Source organism: Perissodus microlepis, chromosome 7 (assembly GCF_051167445.1).
Source record: "Perissodus microlepis isolate ML-2025 ecotype Zambia chromosome 7, ASM5116744v1, whole genome shotgun sequence".
Taxonomy (NCBI): Eukaryota; Metazoa; Chordata; class Actinopteri; order Cichliformes; family Cichlidae; genus Perissodus; species Perissodus microlepis.
Genome location: NC_140467.1, coordinates 57,517,646 through 57,539,874, shown reverse-complemented (window position 1 = coordinate 57,539,874; position 22,229 = coordinate 57,517,646). Strand labels below are relative to the sequence as shown.

Sequence of the window (22,229 nt, the reverse complement as noted above, 5' to 3'; positions counted from 1 at the left end):
CGGAAGGTTGCCGGTTTGATGCCCCAGCTCTCTCTGTCCTGGTCGTTGTGTCCTTGGGTAAAACACTTTACCCTACCGCCTACTTGGCCAGAGGGGCCGATGGCGTGATATGGCAGCCTCGCTTCTGTCAGTCTGCCCCAATGCAGCTGTGGCTACAATTGTGGTTTGCCTGCACCAGTGAGTGAATGAATGAATAGTGGAATTGTAAAGCGCTTTGGGTGCCTAGAAAAGTGCTATATAAATGCAATCCATTATTATTAACAGAGCCATTATCCACAGACTGGATGGAAATGAATGGATGTGTCACAAACAACAAGAAGCTTATTTGTTTCCTTGTCGATACTGATCCTTAATGTGTCACCCCATACATATATATTACCTTATTATGTCAATGTAAGTTTTTAAGCATTGATAAACCTAACATGAAGACAGATTTCAATCTCACATAAAATGGAAGAGTGCATGAGCTCATATGAACGTGTATGCAAGATCACTGATCATAACTGTAACATTTGGGCACTACTTGCAAAGGTTTGCATCAAAGCAAACCATGAAAATAAGATTTGACAAACTGGAGAGTTGTAGGGACACACAAGCTACCAAGAATATGAAGTATGAAATTTTAAAGGCACTGTGCAGAATTCAAAAAATTCTCAATTTGGGTATCCAAAAACATGCCACCAGTATAACTTCAGAGAAAATGGAGTGCCTTAATGGCCAAGGCGTTTAAGGCCTAACAGTTCTGTGGCACACCATTCCCCATCTCTCCCTCTCTCCCCCATTTTTTCTGTCATTGCTGCACTAAAGAATTACATTTATTCAAATTAACCGATGTAAACATGAAATTGAAAATCACGATTAGTGTAAAGCAATGCACAGAAGTGTGTAAAACAAAAGCAATGGCTCAGCTCCATTTATGAAAACCTGCCACACAGAACAGATACAGCAACACTACAAGAGGCCCCGGGGCTGTAAACAGTATAACAAATATATTTTTATGCTATTACAGTTGCAGGCAGAGTTTTTTTCAGCTTTTTTCAAGAAATCATTTTCCAGGACATTTTCAGTGACATGAGGCTGTTATAAGAGATCACGTTTGTGTCCTTACTGAAAATGTCCCTTTAAAGTTTAGGCACTTAAAAGTAAAAACACATTCCTGACAAGTACCTTGACACAGTGCTGTTTTAAATACAGCGGGTGCTGACACTGAATACTGGCCTTTTTTTTCCCTTTGTAGAATTTACTGATGAATAAAAACTACTGCATTATTTTTCAACACCACTAACAACTCTACTTTTAGTGCTTGATGTATGTGTTAACAAGGTTAACTGAGAAACAACTTAAATAAACCTTTTTTATTGACCATTATTAAAGTACAGATGGAAAAATACGACCAAGAAGACAGCTGCTACAATGCTAACAGTACATAAAGCAACTGTTTCGTAGAATTGCCGATCTATTTAATGCTGCGAACAGTCATTATGCATCCTTAAAGTACAAAAGTAGAAAATTTACAGATACATAAAGTTCCGACTAGGTGCTGATAAATACACAAAGCAGTCAAAACACTGTGCAGGGCGTTTTAAACTGTTTTAAAGATCATGACTTAACAATGGAGGCCATCTGATGAGCCCCTGTATGACACCAGGCTGTATAACATGTGCCATTTTACCAAACTTTAATAAAATTTGGTTTAACACATCTGAAACTATCCAAACTTTTAAACACATTTGCACCAGTTAATGATGTTAATCCAGCTCAAACAGCTGCAGAACACTTTAAAATATGCAGTGAATGCAACATGTTTTAGGTAGCGTGTATATCCACCGTGGTCCTCCCCATTCTTCCTCAGTCATCCTGCCCCCTCCTTCTAATGTTTCACATGGACCCAGCTACAAAACCCAGGATATGAAAACTGTGATCTATAATTCACACAGATCACTGACCCAGGAGGAGATACACCCTCCCTCTCTCAGCTGGCTCCCTGAACACGACCTGGTAATTAGCTTTGTGTATTATTCCTAGCATCTATAAGTGTGTCTTTATCTCATAGATAAACTGAGTTACAGTGTTACTGTGTTGAAATACAAAGCTCTCCTTCAAACCGTCACGACGGTGAGGCTTAACATTTTTATTGTATTTTGATGCCTCTTCCAAACAGCATTGTGCCAGAGACTTCCTATGAAATAATGCATATGCGTAAAGCAACAATATGCCCTGACAGAGTTTTTATTCCAGCACGGAGGTGACTTTGTTGTTAGAAAAATTAAAAACAAAGGTCTTTCTTTAACTTACCAGGTTGAGCATGGGACTAATGTGGCAAAAAGCTGCAGGAGCCTGGGTGTGATTCTGCCCCACTGTTCAATAAAAGTGAAAAATAGTCCAAAAGTATTTTTTTCAGTAAAACTAATTTATTCAGTTACTAGTAAGAGAGGTCACTCAGTCCTTTGTATGTGCCTGTGATATTTCATCCTGCTCTCTTGCATTTCCCTCATTTTCTTAAGGTTACAACAAAACTCCTCATTAACAACCTACGCATGTGTTCAGCCACCCCCCCCCCCCCCCCCTTCTTCTCTCTTTCTGACACACACACACACACACACACTTTGTAGCAAGATGGAGCTGGCTGATTACAGAAGATTGTAGGTGGTAATCAGTGATTACAGAGGTTGTTCTAGTTAGGGGAAATTATTCCACCCTCAGCCCGTCCCTGATGGGGTCACAAAAGCTTTGTGGAGAGGCAGTGGTGACATGTTCATCTCCAGTATGATTGACACGAGTGGCTACTCGTGGCTACAGTTACCTTCTGTTATGACCTAAGGCAAACCAGGTTGCATAATGCTCTCTTTGAAACTGTGATAAAAACCTGCATCCCAGTAGAAACAAACTCTGTAAGAATATCACCTCTGCTTCACATCCAAGTATCTGCTCGAGATTTGGGGCAGCAAATTAAAAGAAATATAGCAGCATCTGAAATACATTATTAGAGAAAATGATAAAACCTTTAATGAATTCATACCAAGGATGCACTGTTCAGTAAAGTAAGAACTTTATTTTTACGTGCCTTGCAAAATTGACTTCATTAGACTCACTCACTTCATGCAAACAACCTCAGTGCAGTGTGTGGTAAACCTTTGCAGACAACATCAGGCCATTTGCCATATGCTTCCCTTGCACTTTAAAGCTACACATCGACTTCATTAATTCTAACAAAATGGGAGAAGAGAAAAGAGGTTAACCTAAGAACCTCTGCTCACAGCAGCATCCACCAAGATGTAATGACTGGGTTCTGCATGATGAAACAGTGAGTGGCTCTCCCATTTTAGTAAAGCCCCAAATCAAGTTGTGATTGTGGTGCTGTTCAGTCTTAATAATGTAACGACGGTCTTCACAGTTCACCGTACATCAGGGCAGAGACAAAGCTGTTGCTGGCTGACCATCTCTCAGACAGACGGCTGACATAGAGGATGTAAGTGTTGGTATCGATCCACTGATAATTCGTTATATCCTTCAGCTTAGCGTGAAGGAGCACGATCAGTCTCAAAGGAGAGAAATTGAGTGAGAGCTCTTAGAAGGGAATGGATGTGCAATCAGGTGTGAAAAAAAGAGACAAAAAAAAGTTCTATGGTATCATGTTAGATAAACAGCTGGTGCAGTGGTGTGCTGCTTCAGTAGGTCCTACTATGTTAACTTAACTCTTTACCCTTTGAAAGTCAACCAAAAGTAACCCTTGAATTTTTTTCTGACACAAGTGGTTTCTGTCTGTCATATTTCAGGCGTGCTTGTAGAACAAAATGATCGGGTTTGCATCATAATGTAGTGACACTTGGAATACTTGGAAAACTATTCTAATGGCCGTCAAACCACATCTTTATACACATATACTGAAGTGTTACAACTTGTCATTAAGGTTACACGGGAGGTCCTTAAATGTCGTCTTTATGGGGGAAATATTTAACACCGTTGTGCAAATTTCTATGCTTTTTGTTTTTCAAAATAAAATTTTAAAACCATTCAATTAACTCTGGGTGACCCAGCGATTTCTTGCAGGGATCAGGCCCCAGCTTGTGTCCAGGAAGCATGCTCTGCTACATGTCACCCGTCGCTTGACGCCTGATTTATGCTTCAGTGGGAAATTTACTTAGGATGTAACCAGAAACCCCTCTTAATCCTACATTGCAACCTTCCACATAACCTGGCAAGAACAACTCCCGAGAAATATAACTACATGTCAGGTCAGTGCAGCACACTGGGAGTCTGATTGGCATGGAAGAAAAAAAAGATTATTAACAGTCATGGGGAGCTCAAAGTTTCACCATAAGAATAATAAGACAAGAAGAAAGTCAAAAGTGTCAAAGTGGTGAAACACAGAGCGCCTGCTACTTTGCTACCCTGAGAGAAGACAAGAGAAGAGAAGAGAAGAGAAGAGAAGAGAAGAGAAGAGAAGAGAAGAGAAGAGAAGAGAAGAGAAGAGCTCATATACCCTGTGAGCAGTTTCCTGTCCCTGCACTTCCTTTTAACTCTCCTTCAAACTGCTTCAGGACATACAACGCCCACATCTCAGCCTACCACTGTGTGCTCTCTGGAGACTTCTTTGGCTGACTATTTTTAGATTACTTTCTATTGGTTTGATCTTGTTTGCCATGGAAACCAATAAAAGTTGTTTATGTTACCAGATGTCTGAGTTGTCTGCCAGTTGAAGTCCTGTTAATTCCTTTCATTTCACAGTTTAAGACGAGTCAAATTTTATTTCACAAGTCTTACTGCAGATCCGACATTGTCTCCCAAAGCAGGCCTCTACCTGTGGGGATAACAGAAGTTTGATGGATTGGAAAGCATAAGCATATCTCCCTGGCTGGTCTGCTATTCGAAAACCCTGCCTCAACCCTGCCTCAGCTTCATACATCAGCCAATTAAAATCGTATCAGAGCAACCTCAGTCAATATGTCTCCAAGCAACACAATTTTAGCTGCATGGAAGCTAGGTCTAAGCAAATACACCTGTAACAGGGAGAAACATATTCCCCATAAATGTCTATTCTCACCGTCTGCCTCAGTAATCAGATTTAGCTGCAGTCAGTCAGTCTCTCTCTCTCTCTCACACACACACACACACACACACACACACACACACACACACACACACACACACACACACACACACACAGCTCAGCCTGTTTTCCTTGGTTATTACTCTCCACTTTCCTTTTTTTTTTACTCCCAGTGACCATCTTCTTATTAAGACATCCCAGCTGCACTGCTAGCTGACCACAGAAAGTTCAGCTGAGTGTGTACACTGTGTGCACGCGAGTGTGTGAGACTGAGCACTAATGGTGGACTCGGATGGCTGACCACCCGCTTCTCCTCCACTGAAAACATCTACCAGGCCATTAGCATGACACTAACCTGAGGGTGGACACATACACACAGGGTGCACCGCCATAATCTACTCTCTCAGTGGGATTTTGTGGCCACTGCACAGCCACTCACCAAAGGAAAAAAAAAGAGAGAGTTACAGTTAAAATGTCCTCAAATGTTTGACTTGTGTTCTTTCCGTGTTTGTATTTGGTTCAATATGCAAGTTAGACCCCTGGTTTAGGAGCCTTGCTTTTAAAGCACAGTTGTGGGTGCTAGATAATTTATCTTTACGGATTGTTTAACCATTTAAGACCTACCATAGAGCCAAGTCCACCAGAGCTTAACTTTATATTTTTACATGCTGTAGTGCCATTTTTGGGAGCATTTCAAGTTGCTATACATCAATACAACCGTTATATCCCAAATTTTAATAATATGTATCCATGAACTCCATAGTAACTGCATAAATTGCAATAAAGTGCAATAAACTACAAATAAAATTCATAATTGTTTTTTACATATATTTCTAGTTAGAGAAATTTATGAGGTTTATCCTTCAAAACTGTAAATACAAAAAAGTTGCACAAAACAGTTTCCCACCACAGGAAATTTATTTTGAGTGTCTTCATAGTTTTATTTTTGAGATACACCAATTTTTATATACTGCAGGAAAACCGAAAATAAATATTATAATGCAAATTTGCAAAAAATGTGCATCAAAATAAACTATTTCCAGCAGTGCAATTTGAAACTATACAGAAAAGCATAAAGTCAAACATGACTTTAAAAACAACAGTATCAGCTTATAAGGCCCTGAAGGTAAAAAACTACATTTTCCGCGAAAATGACGTCACTTGCGGTTTTGGGCAGGTAATGGCGGACATGCGCTGATGTCTATTCCAACGTAGGAAGTGTTATGAACAGCTGGTCAGATCGGCAAACCGTGTTTCTGGAATATTATGTTTTTGTTGCTGCAAATGCTTTTTACGAAATATTTGCAATGCCCTATGTGGAAGGAAACCGTGATTTAGGACAAGCTGATGGAAAAATGTGAGTACAAGTCCTCCGGTTTCATATGCAAAAAAAATAATTGCGCTAGCTTATGTGGTTGCAGTTCTACAGGAATTTTAAAAATAGTTACTCAAAACGGAGCGTGCCCGCTCCGACCGGTCTTAAAGGGTTAAACAAAGATGATACAAGATACTTTCGAGAAAGCCACAATAAATCAGTATTAATCATAATTTATGTGATCATGCGCCTATAGGAATTATTAGATTATATGAATGAGCATTTTGGCATAAAGGGGAAGGCTGTTATCGTATGAGACTTTCTCTTTAGCTGTAGTTCCCCCACACCGTGAACGCAGCCTCAAATAAACTGATGGACTGACTCTCTACAGTCACTTTGGCTTAACCATGTACCTAAAAAAATAAATATTGTGGGCCAAGGTGTTGACAGTCCCCTCCACAAACTACCATCCATAAATTCAAATGCTTTGGGACAGTCCTCACTGACACCCTGTTTCTGGAGCTGGAGCTCAGTAGTCAGATTGGAAAAGCCTCTACTTTTTGTTCAAGGCTGAACAAAAAAGGTGTGGATAAAATCTCAAGGCTGGTGTGGTGATCATACTGCAATACGGCAGTCAGATATGGACATTGCTGGCTCCCAAGCAGTCTGAAATATTCTGTATACACAGTCCTCCTCTCAGGACTCTCCTGGGTTAGTAATATGCAAAGTATGGAAATTGAAAAACACAATATAGAGATTGAAAAAAAACCCTATACTTTTCCTCTACAAAGGATATTAAGACTAGTGACACTCAATAAGCAAGTAACAGAAAATAACCAGAACAGAATCACATCAACACAAAGCTAAAAAAATGTCTTTTAAAAGGGTTTTAGAAGAGGTTACCAATTCCTTTAAACTTAAGTCTCTAAGTGGAATTGCAAGCAGAGATTCACCTGAGGATGTAGCTCTCTGTCACAGTGTGTCGTCTGTCCTGTATCCCTCCTCTCACCCCCAATCGGTCGACAGCCGCCAGCTCTTACTCTCTGAGCCTCGTTCTGCTGGAAGTTTTTTCTCGTTAAAAAGGGAGTTTTTCCTTCCCACTTTCCCAAAGTGCTGGTTCATAAGGGCTCATTTAATTGTTGGGATTTTCTCTCTATTAATGTTGGCTCTTTACCATACAATATAAAGTGCCTTGAGGCAACTGTTGTTGTGATTTGGTGCTATTCAGAATTTAAGGATGTGAACAATCTCACCTATGTAAACCATAGACTGTATATAAAAGATGGGTGTAATCACCATAATATAATCCAATGGGTTTGCCACATTTTGTGGCCTTTCAGCTTTAAGGCGACCTTTTTTTGTTTTCAAGCCAGAAGTGACAACCGAGTGCTAAGTTATCAGCTAAGACTAGCAAGCTTAGTAAGCAGGCTGCACCCATTGACTGAAACGTGTAGCATCAGACCCTGCTAACTGGCGCTAAGCAATATAATCATTAAAATACTTGAGTCTGACCCACTGAAACAAGATTATAAACTTCTTGGACAGTTTGCACCACACGGCAGATAATTCTATTAGAAATACTTTAAAATGCACCAGTATCACAAAGATTAGACTATATAGGAACCATGTTGTGAAATTAGCTGTAAAAATTGTAATTATTGTTGTAACCAGGTTATAAGCATGTTGATTTTATCAATGAAGTTGGGCATTTTAACAGTCTATGACAATCCATGGGTTTGACTTGATTTGGAGCCTGACTCTAGTGGCCTTTGGAGGAACTGTCGTTCTTGGCACATCACACTGTTTTTTTGTTTTTTTTTTCAGCAGCAGAGACTCAATGGACACATGAGCACGAACAAACCTTGAAACCAACACATGGGAAGCCTCAGCTGAATTTTTTACAGAGCTTTGAAAACTAAGAGCTGTTTCAGAGGGACAGGAAGCTGGCCCACAGATGGGTAAAAAGCCAGTGTGTAAGGCATTTTGTGGACACTGCCAGGAGGACTGTCATTCCCAAATGAGGTAAAATAGCCATAGTGGCGCCACTCCAGCAAAACAGTGGACAACCAAGAGAGATAATCTAATGGTCCCCATAATTACGGTTTATTTTTTATCACAATTTTTGATGCATTTGTTCCAGTTAAAAATATATATTTTTTGGCAGTTGAATGTCACTCAAATCATTGAGGCACCATCTTTTAAGGCAGTAAGTAGTTTCCCTTTATTTAACTACATGTGAGCAATGGAAAGCAGAGCTAAAGAGAATGTAGCTGCAAGTCAATGACCAGATCTCACAAGAAACTGATCGTTTTTCCACAACCAGAAACTTACAGGGAAACTTGTACAACATTACAATTATTCGTATTAATTAAAACATAGACACATAACCATGACATATTTGTTTTTGCAGTCAGGACTGAGGAAAGCTATAAAAAGCAAAAGATAATACATCAACATTTGGTCTATTGGAGAGATCTGACTGGTGGAAGTGACTTCTGGAAGTGTGGAAGTGGTTAACAGGAGGCAGCATGCCTGAGTTTGTTTCTAAACAGAAGGCAAGCTCACAAACAGGCATCAGAATCATACACACTCTTCAGATAGCATGCCAGCATAACAGGCCCACAGAGAGAGAGAGAGATGGGAAAAAATGAAGGCGAGGAGGAGGATGGAGGTCGAAGGCGGGGAGAAACAGGAGGAGGATAGGAAGGGGGATGGGAAAAAAGAGATGCAGAAGAGAAGGGAATGAAAGGGATGAAGCGACAAGAGGAATGCACCGCGTGCTGTGTTGAGCTTTCTGTTTCATTTGTGTGTTTTAATTTCTCATTCAGTCAAATCTGGATTAAATCATTGAGTGGGGTTCGATGTCTCTCCCTACTCCTTTCACCCAATTATCCATCCATCTCTCCATTTTTTCCTCTCCTTTTCCCACTCCCACAGTCCTCTGCATTATTCATGCGTTGGGTGTAACCTCATCAGTCAACATACCGACAAAACAACACACACACACACACACACACACACACTGCCAGTTCTTCCTCTCCCTCCCTCTCTTACATACACTCACAATCTCACACACAAATTATTCACATCCTATTCAGTCAGCAGCACACTTTGTAGATTTGTCAGTCACATGTCCACCTCCACTTTGTAGAGACCTGCAGCACTTTGACAGGAGACAGGCAGGTACAGGTACATATAAAAACACATATATAAAGCTAATACAATAACACAGCAGCTGATTTGACCCATCTGAAGTTGCCTCAAGGCAAGAAATTATTCCATCTACAGTATTGTTTGGTAGAAAAATGGGTGATGGAGTGAACTATGGCTACTACTGTAGAAGCTGCTTTTAGTGATGAAAATGAAAGGGATGCAGAGTCTGAAAGTTCAAAACCAACTGGCACCTTGTTAGCTGTGTGTAAGTACAATAAAACACAGCAGGATGCTATTGTTAAGAAATATATTGTATATATTTTTAAACAAAAAACCAAAAGATCATCCGAGCTGCTCGATTGGAAATGAGGTTAAGTGTGGGAATTCAGAGACATTGCTTAAATTAGTAAAACATGCAATTATTTTGCTGTATATATTCATAAAATAAAGACTGTAAGATAAAGAGCTGTATGTCCGTGAAGGTTCTCAGTCATCCTGGTCATCGTAGTCTAAGGAGCTTGGAAAGAAAAGCGTCTGGACTTCTTTGAGTTGCTTGAAGATGTTTCACCTCTCATCCGAGAAGCTTCTTCAGTTCTAAGGTCAAATGGTGGAGAGTCCCAGATTTAAACCCAGTGGGTGTTTCCCCCCCAAAGCGGGACAAAGGACCCCCTGATGATCCTCTACCTAATCACATGAGCCAAGGTGTGAAAGCGGGTGTGGGTCACAATCAGCCAGGGTTTCGGGTGAGCTCATTGTGAAACCTGGCCCCACCCTATCATGTGATTTCCTGAGGTCAGATGGCCCAGGGTGTGAGTGGGCGTTAAGGCGTCTGGGAAGGGATCTCAAAACTGGATTATAGATGGCAGACAGCTGGTGTCGTAAACCACCGCCTCTGTTCAAAGATGGTCGCTCACAGTGGACGTAAATGGCTTCTGTCACTCCTCTTTCAAACCATCTGTCCTCTCTGTCCAAAATGTGAATGTTGGAATCTAAAAAAAGAGTCCATCCATGCCAAGATTTCTCTGAAACTACACCAAGGCACAGCTGTGCCATGCGCTAAATGCCAACATGCTCACAACTGTGCTACCATACTGAACATGTTAGAATCTGAACATCAGAAAATAGATAAACAATGTTCCACTGAGCGATGCAAGTTTGGCAGGGACAATGGTCAGGAAACAAAATATTTAAAAAAATGAGATCATGTTGGTACAGTTCATCACACTGGGAACATTAAGGATGGAAAACTAACCCTCGGATGTCTTACTTGAAGGCTGGACTATTGTAATTCTTCATTATCAGGATGTCCCAGTATTGTAGCCTGCAGCTGATACAAAATGTTGCAGTGTGACTACTCACAGGAGCTTGAAAGAAAGCTAACTTCTTTTGACTGGACACATTGAAAGCCCTTCATGACCTCATAGCACCAGAAAATTGCAGCAGAGCTCTTTACTCTTAGACTGCAGGCTTGCTTTGTAGCTCCAAGAGTTATCAAAAGTAAAACTGGAGGCAATGCCTGCAGCTCTCAGGGTGCTCTTCTGTGGAACCAACTTCAAATTTGGGTTTGGGAAGCAGACACCCTTTCTTTGAAGATTAAGATTAAAACTTTTCTTTTAGCGCTGAGTGCTGTTGCCATCTTGGTATTTTTAATTTGGATGTGAAAAGTGAAGGATTGCTGAAGTGAAAATTCATAATTAGTGGATAGCCTACTTTATTCTTGTTTTTTGTCCATAAAGGGAATCACAACTTTAAAAATGTTTTCAGTGCATTTAGTAAAACTTGAAACTACTGAGGCTGAGGGCCTTGTATTACTTGCCACCCTTTTCCACCAACTGATTACTGATTTTAGGTTTGAGGTACAGCCCCACTCTGAGTCTGACTCTATCTGTCCCTTCCTCCTTGGAGAGAAAGAGTTGTTTTTGTAGGGGGCCATTATATATTTAAGATTTATAATTAGGATGAGTGATGACTGGTGTGAGTTGAATATATGTAACATATTTTATGGAATTCATCTTATTGTGAAATTAAAACTTAGGCTATACACAAAAAATTGGTGCCAATCCATCTAGGTGTTATCCTTCAGGATGCTTAGAGTAGACTATATCAACCTTAATGACGATGCATTCAGTAGTTTCCCATAACATTTCAGTCTGGGCTAAAGAAATGCAGCAAACATTGTTAAACATTTACTAAATAATTCAGTTTTTTATAATAAATAAGAGTGTAAGTTTGCTTCTAGTTTCACTTAAGCTCAACTCCATAATAAAAGGGAGCAGAAACTAGAAGGACTTTTCCCTTCTTTTCAATTATTTAGATCAAGAATAGTGAGGAAAAGCTCTGCAGCTGAGATTGCTCTGCTAGGCCTGTTTTTTTTCCCCTGATGATGTTTCTGATGGTACTAGACGTTAGTTTTGAGAGTCAGGTCAACATGAAAAGGTTTGTATCTGGTATCAATATTCTCTCATCAGAACATTGAGGAGAAAAGAGAAGCAGCACAAGGTCTCTGTGTGGTATTTCTGTAGCTAAACCTTTAGAAGTGCAGTTCCTTATTTGAAGGAAATGTGTCAGCTTTAGAGTGCTTAAGGCAGCTAAGTTCCATGACCCCACAACCAACATCTATATCCCCTTCACTTAATGCTATTAGCAGAGGCTTCGTAGCTCATATACAGGTGCCAAAATGCTTTCCCTTATGAACAAGCACTTGGCAATGGTGGGGAGGAGGAACTCCCTTTTAACAGGAAGCTACCTCCAGCACAACCAAACTCAGCTGTTGTCATTATGTGTTCAAAAGAATGGATTAAAAACCAGCAAGTCCTTTCATTTAGTAGTAAATCTAAGAAAATGAATTAAGAATTTTAACTTTACCTCCAAATTCACAAGTTTTATTAATTTTCTTCACTTCACTACCAGCATGCTGTATTTCTAAATTTAGTTCGGTCAATTAAAATAATTTATTAGACGTATGGTATGTCAGCAGTTGGAAATTGGACTAGGAAACAAGAGTGTTTTTTTTTTCTAAATGAACCAACTAAGTGGTTTTAAAATTAAACTTTAATTTTATGTATTTATTTCACAAAGCAATTATTTATTCATATATTCAGTTATATTTTTGACTTGGCTGAAAACCTTTTACGGTCATTTGCCCGTTTTTAAAGCTTCACAGAACAGAAAATTACACAAGGCTAAAAGTTCAAGACCACAGGCTCCGCTTCAACGAAACACTCCACTTCTACCTTTCAACATTATTGTACTGTGTATTAATATTTTCATCATAAACCCACATTAAATCCTTATGAATAAGGCACGAATGCTGCACAAACCACCAAGAATACTCTCATACGTACACAGCGAGCCACATGGCATGTTTTACAACAGGGGTCTCAAACACGTGGCCCGGGGGCCACTTCCAGCACACGTCAACCCTCCTTGTGACCTGTGTATTGACGTGAAGAAATATAATGCAATTTGGCCCTTGAAGTTACTTTTTTTGTTAGGGAGGTTTTGTTTGTTGTTCAGTGCAATGTGAAAATAAGTTCTTTGAAAAGCAAAACATGTTTTAAAATGAAGGCAATATGAGCAGAGAGTACAAACATGTTGAGGGATTGGCTGTTAGTTCAGTGAGAGAGTTATTTGTAAAGAAAACAATTTTCACCAGAAGTCAAAAACTAATGTCTGTGAAGGTTCTCAGTCATCCAGGTCATCGTAGTCAAAGGAGCTTGCAAAGAAAAGCGTCTGGACTTCTTTAAGTTTACTTGAAGACGTTTCACCTCTCATCCGAGAAGCTTCTTCAGTTCTAAGGTCAAATGGTGGAGAGTCCCAGATATAAACCTAGTGGGAGTATCCCCCCACAGAGGGACAAAAGGACCCCCTGATAGTCAAAAACTAATGTGTTCACTTATGTCTGCATTTTATTTAGTTAAATACTAGAAAGAGAGTCTCAATTTGTTTATTTGGCAGTTCACTGAAAGGCTTCAGTTAGTTAAGAGTGAGAATAAAATGCATTCATGTTTGCGGTTTTGTCTTGTTATGCAATATTTGAATTTTAAAAAAAAAACTAAACACTACATTTTTGGAAATATTTGTGGGTGGGTTTTTTTTTTGTACTACTTGAACACTAAAGCGGCCCTCCAATGAGATGACAGTGCCAGCAGTTGCCCACAGCTCATTTAAGTTTGAGACCCCTGTTTTACAACCTTCATTTTTTCCCCCATTCATTAACACATCTACACTTCTTGTCACACTCTCACCACACCCATTCTCCTCATTCCATCTCTTCATCTTTCTTCCTTGTTGCCTTCCCTTTCTTGTCTCCCCATTCTTCTCCATCAATCTTCCACCTCTCTCTCCACTCTCCTCACCCTGTTCAGGCATTATTGTGCACAGACCAAAATGCCTCCCGCTCCCCCGTGATCCGCTTCACCTTAATCTTCATGAAGAAAAGAGAGGATGAACAGGATCAGGTGTGGGGAAAGGCAGCAAAGGTTTGGGGGGTGGAAGAAGACAATGGAGCATAGATGAAAGAGGAGAACACGAGAGGGAAAAAAGGCACAGAGTAGAAAAGATGGGGAGGAGGAGACCGATGGAAAGCAACTGAAAAAACTTATAGATGGTCACTCACCAGCGCGAAACAATTTCTTGAGCAGATCATTTAAAAATCTGCCCTAACAAGATTTTAACTGCAGGAAAAACTACATGTATGAATCTGCTCCTACAGAGTTGTGTTGGCTGACTCAATGAAAGCCTGAAAGCTAAAGAGAGTAGCTCATTAAAGAGATATGATGAAATATTCCTTTTATTTCGATTGTCTGCTTCAGCGCTTATCAGCTACCACACACACACACACACACACACACACACACACACACACACACACACACACACACACACACACACCTCTCATGGGAGAGGATGTTACTTATCTCCACCTGCTGGACAGAAAGCCAATTAAAATAGTTTTCTGGAACCACTTCTGACTCTGATAGTGCCATAAAGGCTTTCAGGAAAAATAGAAAACAAGATGAATAGTTCAAAGAATCCTGGATTTGAGGCATTTCAACACATTTTGCGTTATCCCTGTGGACTGCATGGTAGTTGCAGTCGTCACCGGGGAATCTGAAATAGAGTTTAGCAACAAACATGAAGGCAGACCTTCTGCAAAGTTCTCTCTTACAGTTTTCCCCCCTGCTTGTAATACTTGGACGGGTGCATCTTTGTTGTTGTTCACAAAATTGGGGCCTTACTCTTTAAATCGAGTTTTGCCAAAGAGACCACAGAAAAGTATGAAACCAAACAGGGCCCACAGTCCTTGGTGGGATCTGCCTGCGAACACAAAACATAACGGGCCAAGCTTTTGTCCTAACAAGCTGGCTCCATGTAGACTGACATCAACTCAACCTGTATCCATGACAACTGTCCCTAAAGTATCCAGCCTCCATGGCAATTGTCACCATAGTAACTTGAAAGAACACTTGAGGTGATGCCATGCTGACATGAGCCACAGCAGGACAACAGCTGACGCCTTTATTTCTTTACTGCCAGGATAATTAAAAAGTTAAAAAAAATTCAGTGTAATGTAAGTTTTGTGGACTTTACCCTCTGTTAGAAACCTACTTAAAAAAAAACAAAAAAAAACTAGCAACATCTCTATCATGTAGCTTCCTCTAAATTTGAACAAATGAATAAATAATTGTATCTAAGACACAAGAATATGCTGAACTGGACAATCAACTAATTTTTCTCCTCGTGTTAAAAGTATTAATCGTGCAAAGGGACAGTCTTGGACTCGTGAACTGTGCGTGCATTTCCAAGCAAATCTGCTAGGGACTAATGTGATATGTGCGCGTTTGCATTGTGATATATTTTAACAATAAATTTACTAAAAACAATTGTGTTACACTGAGTTAAAAATAAAAAGAAATGGATTAACATCACTTGTGTAAGTTGGCTCATAAATGACTGCAGTCATCCTCTGATAATAGGATTATCATTTTGATTCGCTGTAGCAGAGAATATCTCCATTGTGTCTCTGTCACAATTTGTTTATTATTTCTCACAGGAGGACCCAGTATGCAGACAACAGGAAACAGCAGATGGATGGGGAAAAAAAAACAAACAAACCAAGGAACTTTAAAAGGACTTAACAATAAAGGTGCTGTGCAGTGAGAGAAGAAAGCCCACTGAACTAATACGATCCAAAAATCAAACAGGAACGATCCAAAAGAAATTCAGGAGGCAGCAGAAGAAAACCAACAACATGAGGGAGAGCAACAGGTGAACTCAGACACTAATGAGAGTGGGGAAAAGAACAACGGTGGGAAGTAAAAATGGGAAAAAGGAGCTAACCTTCAAAATAAAAAAAGCAAGTAACCTGAAAGGCAGACTGAGAATAAACTCACACAGACCAAAAGACAGAAGAAGATTGGGAAAAAAAACTTGAGAAAGCACGAAGAAAGAATAGCAAAGGATTTATAAAAGAAACCACAGATCATTAAAAAAACCTGACAGTCCCACTAACTGGTGTCACACAGGCAGGTAAGAGATACTATGCCGAAGACTAGAGAGGCATGCTACAAAGGAAATTCAACATAGCAGGACTTCTTTGCGTTAGCTGGCTTGTCAAAACCTCAAAACTCCTTCAGAGAAGCCAGGCATGATCAGCTTTCTTTGTTAGCTCGGATTTTTCCGCTTCAAGCTCGGGGTACTCTCACATAAAACGAGGCGTTTGATGCAATTTGACTCTTCTTCTGCACAAAATGGATCAATTGAACTACGCCTACTCTAATCAGAGACCTTATCAGAGGGACTGCTGATAGAGATTTATAAAGATTATGAAAAATCTAACAGTCAAATGCAACACTGGTGCTGAAAGTCACAAGAGTAATGGTGCAGATGACTCTTTATGTTGTGAATTTATGATCAGTTGATCGGAAAACCAAATTTAATTGTCTTAAGCTGTGTTTCTTTTACTGCTCGCTGCACTCTTGGTGCTCTCAGTGTGATTTCTGCACATTTGAGCTTTGCCACTTTAAATGATATAACTTAAACAATACAGGTGGCTAGTGTGTTCCCTTCTGGCACTTCCATAGTCTAAATCACTCTGTGTTGTTGCCAGATAAATGTGAAATAAATTTTACTGACTGAATATTCTTGGTGATAAACAGCCTACAAATGTAACTGATCGATTTATGAGCTGCAATTCAAACAAGTGTAAAAGAGACTTAGCAGTACTAGAATCAAGAACCACCAGCTGAACACATGCAGCGTTTGTGCTGCTGTAACTTTTTAGCTGAGCTATATAAAATGTATTACTTCAGAAAAAAAATGTATATGACACCTAAAGTGTGCTACAAACAAAATATGCAGTGAAAACATGGCAGATCGGGCCAATTTTAAACCAAAACTGAACATAACATGCACCGGACCAGGTCACGTGTTAAACACAATCACCATGGTGATCAAACCTGGTGCAAGAACTACCTTTGTAACACAGAAAATATGGACTTAAGGCTCCTACCATTAATCTAAAACAGGCACAAATATTTCTATTACTATTATATATGTAATTTAAGCTTTTTACAATGCATAAAAAAGTCCCTCAAATGTGTATGGAATAAACATTAACAGCTAGCATACAGAAAACATCATGCAGTTTAATCATCTTTTGAGCTGCTTGAGTTATCTTACCATCTACGGATAATTATGCCTTTTGAATAACTGCTCTTTTCTCCTTTGTGGATTAGCAGGGAAATTACCCTTAATACCTGGGCTGATTTGATGTGAGGTCAGAAGTGATTTCATTTTATAAATCAATACTAATTACTTTGTGATCAGCTCATTCACAGAAACTTGGCAGTCTCTTAAGACGGGCAGCAGTGACTGTTTCCATTAACTGGCAGTCGTAGTGATGAAGTCTACATGTGACAAGTGAATGAAAATATCATGTCTGCATGAATTATCAATGTATTGCTTGTCCCTAAGGGAGAAAGACTGGGAGGATGAGTCTCACACACATGCACACACACACACAAGCACACATACACATGGGGTATCAGTTTATCTAGCTGTCATTTGCAGCTGTCGATACCAAACTTTTTCTCAGAGGACACATATTCAGGTGATTTATATCTTTGCGTAAAGAATATGGCCTATAAAATTATACAGATAATACACTGGGCACTGTAACGTGATTTAGCCTCCACTCTAATATTACTTATCTTATGCTCCATTGCAAAGACTTGAGAAGGCTTTTACACCACAGCAGAGCCAATACTGCCGGAGTATAAATTTCAGCTGAATAATCAGCTGAGATCCATTTTATTCTTACTGCGAACCGCCCTCAGGTGCCAAACAAGTGCTTTAAAGTACAGTGCAGTGGGTAAGTACAAAGCCTACCTCCGCACTATTTTTTTCTCTGTGTCCATATTCATTGAGGTAGATTGAGAGCTAATCAATTCTCAGTGGGCTCTAAAAGGCCAAGACTCAGGCTACAGCCCTCTGCTCAAAGTAATATCCCGCTCTGTCTTCTAGCCCTGCCCACTCCACCTCCTCACATCCGCATAGACTTACTCCAGGTTTCATGTGGCTGTTGGCTTTTTTATCTAAAATAAAATTAAAAATAAAACAGTCTGCTGGGTGTTTGAATTACACTACAAGTGCAGGAGGAAATGAAGAAATCAACATCACTGGAGCTCTTTTTACAAGCTTCAGCTGAAAAACGCTGTATACAGTATGCCGCTATCACTACCACACTTACAGGCTCTTATCCCTACTTGTGGGCTAGCACTCAGACAGTGCACTCAGACATTTGCTGAGGACCTGATAAACTGCTGCTGAAACCAGAACTGACTTGGTATGAAGCATTTAAAGTGTTGCTCAAATGATGTGAAGTGAGATCAGACTCGTGCAGGAGTTGGATAAAATTACATTTGACCTTTTTTTTGAATGTTTGAGAATGCCAAACACAAAACCAGTTCAAGGGTTTCCCTGTAAAGTTGCTGAAAGACAATCTTTTACAACTCTGGGTGTTAAAGAGTTTCCACATATATTTTCAACCCTGTCTCACAAATATTGCATAAAAAATGAATGCCAAATTAGATTGCACAGTGCTAAAGCCTCGTACGTTGTAAGATGTTGTAAAAGATGTTGGACACTTTGAATTTTATGCCATAGGAGGCTCAGAAAGTATTTTTCTCATGATAATGTCTGTAGATTCACAACTTCTAGCAGTTATTGAATGTAATTTAAAGGATTGTTGACACAAAAAATGAATGACAAAGCTATGAGAATTTATCCAATTTCATTTGAGCAAATGAAAAAAATGGTACTCTGTTTAACAATAGTTACAATCCCTCATCTGTGAGTGCACTACTGTTGCTAAACCCTCAAATTAAATTTGACAGTCTGCACCTTAAGCCAGTGTTCATAATATACCTTATCTTGAAATATTATGACAAAAAAAGCTAAAAGAAAGAACAATGTCCAAAAATATGCAAATCTAATTCTACTGCACGTCCCACATGTCTGGTTCTAGAAAAACCCTTCTGGTTGGCTTGTTTGTTTCACACTGTAACAAAAATTATTAACACAACCTCACATTAGTTTGACAAAAAAAGAGCTGATTTTGAGAAAAACAAAGAGTGAACTGAGAGGCAGAGAAAACAGAGGGGGCTGCAACACAAAATATATAAATAAATGAACATCTGAGTGACAGCTGCAGCCTCCACATTGCTTTTAAACAACAAAACATTGGCCTCCAATTTCCATTTCTCTCTCTGCAGCAAAGCATGTGGTAGCTTTGCCATTAAAAAGACATGCACAAACACACAGACACACACACACTCAGAATGCCCATCAATTTTTAAGTTGTCAGCAGTGTCTGAGCTTCAGTTTGGCCACTCAACTCCTTGAGCTAGTCAATCTAATGATATCAGAGAGAGAATAGACTGAAAGTGTATACATGTATGTGTCTGCATGCAGTACAGTGGAGAGGAGAGTTGACTTGAGGTTGAGAAGAAGAGCGAACACAAGCAATACAGCAATAAAACATGAGACAGACTCCACTGATTGATTAAACAATGGCTGCACATTAGAGAGAAACTAGCCTGTGGGAAGAAGGGAAACGTGTGTGTGTGTGTATGTGTGTGTGTTTGTTCGGGGTTGCTGAATGGCCCGCAGCTGAAAGTAAGATAAAGACTGCTGGTGGATAGAGATATAAACTCTCTCACACACACATGCTAATGCATGCACACACACACACGAGCAGAACCCACGGACATGGATGAGACTGGAGCTTTGGAGCAGCTGCTATATATAGTGCATGGGTGAATCTGGGATAATGCATTACTGTTCTCTAGCTGCCATGCAGACACACACACACTCAAAGATGCACACAATCTAAACCGGTTGACTGCGAAACCAGTGGCTCTGTACGAGAAGAACTTGACATACCATTATTTTGACACACTTCACAACACACACATACACACACACACACAGAATAAGGCATACAGAACACTTTAAACAAACAAATACATACACATCGACACTCAATCAATCAATACTCAATATGCACTGCCTTACATTTAAATGGTCATGTGAAAACACACAGCTTCCACCCTTGGAAAAAGCGCACTTATTAGTGTAGACAGCTTTTCAGGCACAGAAGAGTTGTGTGTTCATCTTCTGATATCTGCCAGCCATTGTCTGCTACAACACAACCCAAGGAACCTCCAGCTGCTGCACTCAGGTTTCAAATTCTATAATTGCAAGAACACACTGCTTGGCAATACTGTAAGATGAGGCCGGGTTGTAAGCCTGCACTTAACACATTTAATGACCCATGTGATTGTTGTTTGCACGAATCATATCAACTTTGTACTCGTCACCCCTACTCGAGAGATTTTGGGAAACAAATTTATTTGAATCCAGACTTGATCTGTTCCAGAGGTAAGTAAAACTCATTTAAAAATCATATTTTAACTAATAATTTAACTATAATAATAATTAAGCAGTGGAGCGTTTTTCACAGTTACACAGCATTTTTCCATTTGTCCGCATAGGATTAATAGTTGTCACTTATTTATCAATTTTACACTGTTTTTTTATTTATCTACCCACAAGGCTAAAGCCTTTCATGGGCTTCATGTCACAGAAAAAAAAAATAACACTGTGGTTTTGTACTCTTGTTGTGATTTAGTGACATTGAATGAACATTTGAACATTCATTCAAAAAGTTCTTTCAGTTCAACTTGCATGTTGTCACTGCAATATTGTCACTACCCACCATCCAGCTCTCTTTTTGACACTGACACACACACACACACACACACACACACACACACACACACACACACACACACACACACACACACACACACACCTCTTACCCGTTTGGTGAAGTCCATGGCTTTGAGGATGGAAAGGTTGAGCGTTTCCAGAGAAGCCAGAACTCCCTCATAATCTCCCATGTGCTTAGCAAAGTAGTCTGTTTTACACACACACATAAATGCACACACAGCTTCTAGAGTCATAAAATAATTTGCAGTGGTTAGCCCAAAGTAGCTGATTTAATATCCTATATTTAAAAAAATATTTTGCATTTCAACAGGCAAGTATTTTTAATAATGGATAAGAGAGGAAATGAGGGCAGTGGCAGGGAAGTAAGTGCGTGCTTGTGTGTGTGAGTGTGTGTCAGCAGTCTACTTACCGCAGAGTTCCTTAGTGTCAACATTACTATCACAGCATAGCAAAGGAGCAGAAGAAGGAAAGAAAGGAAAGGGAGATAGGAAGAAAGGAAAAGAATGGAGAAGAGCAGGGTCAGAAACAGAGGAAAGTTGTTTTGCATGCAGTCACACATACAAAAAGAGCTTGGCAAGCAGAGAGAGATCTAACAAGACTGTGGCAGGAGTCTGAATCAATCCACCGCCATCATTCATGCTCCGTTCGCTGCGTGGGGACTCATTTGGCAATGAATTCTTCACTGCTTCAAAGAAGACTTTCGCTGTTGACTGACCAGGAGAGAAGTGGGGTGGGACAGAAAAGGGATGGAAGAAAGGTGGAAATGAAGGAAGAAGGACGATCCATCCAAAAGATGGATGAGATGCAAGTGATGACGGATGAACTGTGGCTTAGTGGAGGAGATAGGCAGAAACACTCCATCTGTCCATCTCTTCGTTGTGATAATAAATCACTGCTCAGTAAGTCCACAAACATAATGAGAAACGAAGTGTTAAAAACAGTCAAAAAAATGTAATTTGAATATTTCAAACAGCATACGTTCTGTTGATCCTTGTTCAGCAGCCTCATTTAATAGGCTCTGCTTTATTTTATTAAGTATTTGCACACAGTGTTTCTGCCAGGATGAATCCTGATTCTTCGCTGTGACAGATGGGCTTTAATAATGGCAACCAAAAATCTGGTTTTAACCAACAATAAATGCATTTTCATGTTTGCGCACAGCATATGCAGCTTAAACAGAATTTAGGGATGTCTGTGTACTGAGTGTTATAAAGTTGTTCCAACATTTTTGCTGGTTAAAACGAAACGATAGATTGTTTACTATCCAAATGCTAGTTCCAGATGCAGGGTGTGTTTTCAAAGAGAGAGTAAACCAGTAATTATGTTGTTCTCCGCAAGTGATGCAGCCGCCTATTGAGTTAGTAATGAATTTCACTGTACTTGAGATTCCACCTTATTAAGTGCCAGTTTGTTTTT

General features: G+C 39.7%; 1 protein-coding gene across 2 annotated transcripts in view; it reads right to left on the bottom strand.

Moving 5' to 3' along the window:
* necab2 (N-terminal EF-hand calcium binding protein 2) overlaps positions 1–22,229 on the bottom strand; it is a 143,879-nt gene that overhangs the window by 81,099 nt on the left and 40,551 nt on the right. For both annotated transcript variants that reach the window (XM_084936230.1, XM_084936229.1), the window contains exons 4-5: positions 21,223–21,248; positions 20,903–21,000 (exon numbers count right to left, since the gene is read on the bottom strand). In XM_084936230.1, coding sequence (XP_084792356.1) covers positions 20,903–21,000; positions 21,223–21,248 — 124 coding nt within the window. The remainder of the gene's footprint in view (positions 1–20,902; positions 21,001–21,222; positions 21,249–22,229) is intronic.